This window comes from Epinephelus fuscoguttatus, linkage group LG5, assembly GCF_011397635.1.
Source record: "Epinephelus fuscoguttatus linkage group LG5, E.fuscoguttatus.final_Chr_v1".
NCBI lineage: Eukaryota > Metazoa > Chordata > Actinopteri > Perciformes > Serranidae > Epinephelus > Epinephelus fuscoguttatus.
The window spans coordinates 2,388,355-2,396,175 of NC_064756.1; the positions used below are offsets into that span (position 1 = coordinate 2,388,355).

The window sequence follows — 7,821 nt, forward strand, 5'->3', positions numbered from 1 at the left end:
TCACTTTGTCATTTTTGATATTATATTTCCTTAAGCTCATCTATCTCTCCATCAAATATATAGATACATACACACATTATGTCCATGTCTCTCTCACACACTTGTCTCTGGTGGTTTCACCACATCTCTCAATAATCTGTGTTTGAAGACACGACAGTCTCAGTGGTTTTAGATACGTCCAAAGGACACAGATTACTTGATAGAGAGCAGAACGCCTCAAAGTTTCCACTGATGATGATGATGATGATGATGATGATGGTGATGAGATAAAGAAGTTGCGTTTTTCCGGCCGCAGAGAGAAGCTGCTGATGAGAGTTAACACAGAGCTGATAAGGTGAGTGATGTCAGTGTTTGTATGACACTCACAAGGAGACCTCAGAGCAGAATGGCTGCAGTCACAGAGCTCTGCTTCCTGCTGTTTGCTCTCATCAACAACATTCATGCAGAAGAACTCATCACCATCAAGGAGGAAGGGCACTCTTACACCTTCCACCTCCCCAAGGAGGCCAGCTCCTGCCTGATCTCCAGATTTGTTGGTGAGGAGAAGCTTGTCCTGTGGAACACCTCTGACCTCTGGTCCCACAACTCCACAGTACCTGAAGACTTGAAACAACGACTCTCAGTTGTCAGCAGGAAGAATATTTCTTCTTACATCATCCACAGCCTGACCCATTCAGACTCCGGCCTGTACCAAGAGGAGTGTTGGACTGACGGCAGAGTCACATATGAGAGAAACAGCAGTGTAATTATCTGTAGCTCAGTGAATGCAAGAATGGATATTACACCAGAAATTGGAGAAGAAGTGTGGCTGCCATGTTATGGAGTGGCTGACAGTCTGGATTTCCTGTGGCTCAAACGTGACTTGAGACATGAGCATGACCCATGGACCAGAGTTTTATGGGACAATACAGCATCAGTGATGGACGATGCTGGAGAAGTATACCGAGTGGAGAAAAGTTCATCGGCACTTCATGTGCTCAGCCCCACAACAAATGCTTTTACAGAGTTCACCTGTCTGCTGATGAACCAACAGCAGTGTGTCAGCAGTAACCCTGTAGAGTTTTACCTGCCCTATGAATTAATCTATGGCTCAGTGGGAGAGACGGCTGTGTTGCCGTGTACTGTCACTGATTTCAGTGGTGACCAGCCCCCACGTTGGACAATCAAAAACAATGAACTAAACAACACAACAAACCAGACTGTGCCTTCAGTGGACCAAAACTACTCTCTGGTGTTTTCATCACTGACATTAAATCAGAGAGGTTGGTATGACTGTGAAACTTCTTCCAGTGTGAAAAAGTATTTTCTGTTGGTGTGTCCTAAATTTGGTCCTCCTGCTGCCGAGGTCTTCTCAGAGGGAGAAGAAGTCACCCTACAATGCAAAGACAGGGAAAAGGGTTGGTGGCTTTATTGGTTCATCAAGTCGAACCAAACAGAAGGCAGAATCATTACTGTAGACACGAGTCAGACCATGAGCAGAGTGAGCCTTGGCTCTGAGTGGAGTTTGGTTATCTCTAATGTCTCACTGAAAGACACAGGAGAGTATTGGTGTGCAGTTTTTGACTCAAATAGTCAGTGTATGTCATCAGTCAAAACTGTGTTAATGTACAGAGATCCCTTTGGGATTCACTCCACCTTCTACACAGTGAGATGCTCAGTGCTCAGTGGTCTGCTGGTGATGCTCTGTGTTGTTGTAGTGGCTGTGAATCAGAGGAGCAGGAGAGGAGAGCAGCTTTCAGCTCAGACACACAGTTAATATGCATATGTTCATTTCCTCACTGTCTGTCTGTGACAATGTCAAAAGTACAAGAGGTGAAATAGATGATGGGAAAAAAGACAAATGAATAGGAAACAGTCAGAATAATAATAGAAAGAATGTTGGGAGAAAAAGTTGACAAGTTTACAAGTCAAGCTTTGATCCTGACAGGGTGCAGATATATATGTATATATGATATATATTGTAGTTAGTTTGTCTTTGTGTTGTTGTGGATCCATGTGATTACAGGGATGACTGCTTTGGGCTGCACCCTGACACACAGCAGGGGGCTGCTCTGTTATGTCATATTGTTTGGAATATTTTGGAACATTTCACTAATCAATCTTTGAACATTGCTTTCACCTCAGCTGTTATTTTTTATCATTTGACTGATGTGTATCTTGTGTTATTGTACTGATGTTTGATTTGAAATGATTCTGTGATTCTTTTATTCTATGTGAAGGAATCTGAGTTGCCTTTTATGCATTTATAACTGTTGTATGTTGGGGTGTTGTCAGTGTTATATTATTGTTATTATACCCTGCTCTGTATCAATCAATAATCAAGTGTCTCTATAATAAAGGTGAAACATAAACAATCAGACCTGGTACCCACTTTTTACTCTTCTGATCATGTAGGCTGTCAGAAATTGGTTTTCTGATGTCACTAAATAAAGGTCACAGTAAAGTGTGTGCACACATCCAATCCTAATATTGAGGCCAGGTGCAGGAAAGCAGATTGAGTGGAGGAAAAAGCAGAGAATATCAGTCAGCTGGATTCTAGCTCCCAAACTTTGATTTGAACTCAACAGTCATGTTGTGGGGATTGTTGTGTTCAAATGCTCATGTGCTCGTAGCTGCCAAAACATGATGAAGTGTAACCTGAGAGTGACTGTGGTGACGCTGTAATGATGTGGTGGAAGGAGAAAAGTCTCTGTGTTGTGAGCATTAGACACACCCCCATGTGACTCTTCAAACATGGACACTCTTGTTTCCAAGCAATAAATCATCCTTTGGAATCTGACTGTTTCATTCCTGTTTATCTCCCCCTAACTAGACGTGACAGGTTTTCTGTGTGTCACCACAACAGTCAACATTAACATCCATGTCACGGCCCCTCTAATACCACCTCATGCTGGCGTGCCAATGTTTTAAGCAGCCTCAATAAAACATCAATCTGAAGAAGTGATGGAAGAGTGCTGCAGTATATTTGAGTGTCAGTGTTCACTGCACAGTTTACAAAAGTTAGCAGTGCAAACATCATTTCGCAACCTCAAGGTGACATTTGGCTCTATGGAAAACATTATCAGCTCTTTCACACTAAGATTACACACAGCTCACTGTGCTCAGGTGTGTAAACAGTGATGACTGGAATAAAACACAGGGGCTGTGGCAGCACAGTGACCTTCCAGTCAGGTAAGTCTCAGCCATGATGAAGATGCCCGCTCTGCTCTCTGCTGCCCTGCTGCTGCTGCTGCTGCTGCTGCTCCCTGGGAATCTGACTGAAAGTAAGAATTCATGAAACAGATTTCAAGTGATTTTCTTTATTACTGGATATAAATAAATCTTATTTTTCCTCTGGTGTTTTTTGTCATCCATCATTCAGTAAGTGAACCAGTTCCCATTGAGGTGGTGGTGGAGAACAGCTTACTAGGCACCGCTCCTGAGACCTTCAGCACTCATGTGGTGTACAGAGGGATCCTGCTGGGCGCACTGAAGAGACTCATGAGCTCCGATGCAAACTTTAAGTAAGACCTCAACATCAGCTGTCACCGGAGAGCGACAACTTATTGATATGAGTAGATAAACTTGCTGACTGGCACTTCACAATAGTGATACATATTTGTCTCACAGTGGGGTCCCTTATTCTCAAAATGATCTGTGCTCAGAGTACATCCTTGCAGGAGGTGTTGTGTAACTGCAAACCCTGCAGCAGGGGCGTAGCAACAAATTCTGGGTCCTAGCAGTCTCTGTGGGCCCCCACCCTTACTTGGTACATGTCTCTCTTATGCACATTTTTACACCTTTTGCTTTCTTTCCCTTTCCTTTCTTTCTTTTCTTTTTCGGACCCCCAGTATCCCTTTGTTGGGGACAGGCATGAAACAAGACAGTATATTTGGCGCCAGCAGCATAAGCAGCCACTCACTCGGCTCTAGCTGCATTTAGAGACAAATCCTATAGCAGGAGGGACTAAACAATTTTGGACCTTTGAGGGACTGTTCTTTACGTATAAGAGGAGGGGGGTGGCTGGACTCTGGTGGCTGGTGTTAAATGCATGACCCTCCCTCCAGCATAAATCAGTTATAAGATTTTTAAAACGTACACTTTGATGTTTGAAAGTTTAACCCTGAAGACGAAATTCTGGAGTTTAAGCCTCAATTTTTCCTTTTTTTCATGCATGCTGGTTAGTTCGTGCGAACTGTTTATTTTTGTAGGAAATTTAAACTAAGAACAAAGTGATTTTTCTGACATAAGTGTTCATCTGGTGGCACGGTCCTGCAGTGGTTAGCATTATCACCTTACAGCAAACGGGTTTGGAAGCTATGTATCCTTTAAAAATTGGCAGTAAAAAAAGCCAAAATTTTGACTATTTTTTCCCTTTTTCACTCTTTTTTTAAATAATTTTCCACTCTAATTCTTCACTCTTTCTCTTGCAAATAATTTATGATTAGCCATATTTTAAATGAGACATATAATAAAGTGAGTTTGATGAACTATCACCATTATGAACACAGATTTGGTTGTTTTTGGAAGCACCCGTCATGCACAATGTGTCCATGGGCCATCAGAAATTTGAAAATTCAATGATAATTTCTGTCTTTACAGTTTCTGGCGATAATTAAGGGTGTAATGTTGGCAGCAACCCGCAGGTTTGAAAGACATGTTTTCTTTAAAAATCTGCAGTAAAAAATAAATAAATAAAAAATAAACACAAAACACAGCCATTTAAATGTGTTTGCCCCTCCCTTTAGCCAAAATAAAAAAAACCAAAAGTCTCTCTCCAGTACTTAAAAAAAATATTTGACATGCTTCCGCTACATTGAAGGGCACCCCTGGGTAACCAGTCTCACTTTCCCCCACTATGACACGCCTGCCCAGCAGTGTCTTTGAAATCCATATGCAAATGTATTTACAAGTGACATGAATTCAAACAGCTAAATGGACACAAAATGCTGAGCCAGTATGACGAATAAGTTCCTGTTCTGTCACATCTTTAAAGCTCTCAGCTACAACACTGATCCACAGAGGGAACACTGAAGCTGATATCTACACACCCAACCATCGTCATCACTGACGAGTCTACAGGCCGCCGACTTTTAAATTTCAACCAGAGATATTAAGACACTGGCTCAGTGGAAAATTCTGAATCACATACTGAGTGGAGGATTTACAAGTTAAATACAGAGCACAATCACTTATAATTATGGGCAAATAAGGCACTTCTGACACACGCCTACCACATGCAATGGAATCATCAACACACTGACAGTGATCTGAATATTAATATTAATCATCTTTATTTCAAAATTAAAATGCACTGTTGCTCAAGATTATAAAATCAGTCGTCCGTATGTGTTCCACTTAACCAAACAAGAAGTGACAGGATCATTTGGGCCTAATAGTTAATAATAATAATGATAAAAAATAATTTATAGGCACCTTTCAAAGCACTCAAGGACACAATAGAAAACACAGTTATAAAACATGCAGCAATGTATCCATAGATCATAAAGATAGAGCACAGAGCTGGGTGTCATCTGTGTAGCAGTGGAATTGAATGCCAAACTTTATGGAGATACGGCCAAGAGGTGGAAGGTAGATTGTAAATAAAAGGGGACCTAAGACAGTGCCCTGAGGAACACCACTAGTAACTAGAAAAAACTGGATCTGAAATTTCTAAGTTGAGCAAAGACAGTGGGGCCAGACAATGTTTGCATGAATGAGTAATAAGTTGCCCTTCTGGCAATCAGCCAAATGCAATGCGGTTGCTCATAGTGACAGCAGCTGTCGCCCACATTCAAAGTAACTCACCAAGTGGATCTCCGTTGTTCTTCCGTTTGGTCCTGCAGGTTCACGTACACTGAGGATCCAAACTACGGCCCGTACCTGGAGAGTGTGAACGGAGTGGCCGGAAACGATAAAGACCATACGTACTGGGAGCTGCTGGTCAGGACTCCAGATGGCAAAATCATAAGACCTGATGTTGGTGAGTCCACTATGCAAACATTTTTTGTCGTTGTAATTTAACAGTGGATCAGATTAAAATAGAATATATGGTGCTTTTTTGTGCAGGCATTGGATGCTACATTCCCAGTGCGAAGGAGCAAATCATCCTGAGATTTACAACGTGGTGAAGATTCAGCAGCCACTGACCATCGACACGAGATCAGAGCCCGTGTTGGAACTGACCGTGTATTTCATAAGTGATCTGTGACACTACATGCATCCATATCTAATGCTGAATAAGAAAAAACACTGGGAATAAAATATCTTTCTGTGTGTTGATTTGAATGTTTTTCTGAGGGAACAAACTGATACTGTCATCATGTGTTGAATAGATGATCTCGAATGTGTTTCAGTAGTCTAAGCGGTCTGACTGAAGCTTATCAACATTCTAAATGTTCATTTTTTAATGTTGTGAGCACCACAAATGAAATTCCATACAAATAAATCAAAACCTGGACTAATGAACTCAAATCTATCTGAACGGCTGGAGGTAGGAGACAAATATTTTTATATACTGTAGCTGTCAAATATTTTTCTTTTTTGAATCACATATAATGGCTGAATCATATCAGTTAATCACATTTAACAGTTTGATATACATGTATTGTATTTATTTTTGAAGTCTATATTTACGAGGTGAAACAGTTCTTAACAGAGTGTCTGGATCAGGAATCAAATGAATGCAAATAAAATGACTTTTAGTGCTGCAGTGCAACATCAGTGAGGTCTGACACCAGGACTGAGAGGTCGGAGACAACTTCAGGGGGCTCTTTCTGTCAGACACACTGTGTGTTTGTTTGAAAGGATTACGTTACTCTGATATAATCTGATGACTCACTGACGTCCAGTGATCCCCAGTTAATGCAGTCTAGTCGCTCTGTCTGATTCATACAAGTCCTGCATGTGTCAGACTATTGTTCACCTGACAGTGAGACATATGACTGGTCACAACATGTCAACCTGAAGATGTTCCCTTATTACATCATGTACCTGTGTGGTGGTGTGTCTGTGTCGCTCTGCAGTTACACTTTTGGCCGTGGAGTTTCTGTGAAGTGCTGGAAAGTTTGATTGATTCAAAACACACCTAAAACACACATTAAACACACTTTAAACATGGCTTAATAGAGACAATGTCAAACACAACACAGTCTCCAACGAGCCGTGTGACTGAAGGTGAAGCCTCTGATGCAGGATTAGCAAGACCAACTCGTTTAGTTTGGACAATTTTATTGATAATTTGCATCATTATCATAAAGTGAAAAAATGATTTTGCTCAACACAGATTTGATGTATTTTTGTTTATTATTTCAGAAGATTCACACAAAGTATTCTGAAGTGTAAAACAGCAGTGTGTTATTTCACAGTTTGAGTAATAAGAAGAAATCTCTATGAGGAAGTATCTGGTTACCAATCAGGAAATTCAAGGTGAGAGATAATCATCTAAAAGTAAAGCTCGTTCCTTGTCAGTGCTATCAGTACTACGACAGTGTTTCCTCACACTATCATTTTATTAAGCTGTAATTTCTCTCTGACCAAGCTTGATGGATCTTCGTTAAATGCTGATCTGTGAAATATATAATCATACAGTTGAATCAGACTTTAGTTGCACAGTGATTTCCAGTGGCTCCTGAACCTTCAGTATCTGTTATAGTTCAGGATGATTTTGTCATTTGCAGATGGAATGTAACATCCGATACCTGCAAACAAAATCAAGATAAGACAAGATTCTGAGTGATTTACAGTGAGAACAACAGTGGATGTTGACTGTAAAAAGCAACCTCTGAAGTCGTCAAAATTCGGCACTTGGTCAGTGACTTCCAGCGTCAGACACCAACCAAA

The 7,821-nt window shown here is 40.9% G+C and overlaps 1 protein-coding gene across 1 annotated transcript; it reads left to right on the forward strand.

Moving 5' to 3' along the window:
* The first annotated feature begins 3,104 nt into the window (after nt 1-3,104).
* LOC125888433 (transcobalamin-1-like) lies at nt 3,105-6,261 on the forward strand. The gene is made up of 4 exons (XM_049575816.1): nt 3,105-3,263; nt 3,362-3,503; nt 5,826-5,962; nt 6,049-6,261. Exons 1-4 carry the CDS (start codon nt 3,185-3,187, stop codon nt 6,108-6,110), a joined length of 420 nt encoding a protein of 139 aa, XP_049431773.1. The 5' UTR covers nt 3,105-3,184; the 3' UTR covers nt 6,111-6,261.
* The last annotated feature ends 1,560 nt before the right edge of the window (nt 6,262-7,821 follow it).

Coding starts and splice junctions, on each gene's coding strand:
- LOC125888433 (XM_049575816.1), top strand. CDS start 3,185: ATGATGAAGATGCCCGCTCTGCTCTCTGCTGCCCTGCTGCTGCTGCTG. Junction 3,264..3,361: donor CCCTGGGAATCTGACTGAAA/GTAAGAATTCAT, acceptor TCCATCATTCAG/TAAGTGAACCAGTTCCCATT. Junction 5,963..6,048: donor AATCATAAGACCTGATGTTG/GTGAGTCCACTA, acceptor TTTTTTGTGCAG/GCATTGGATGCTACATTCCC.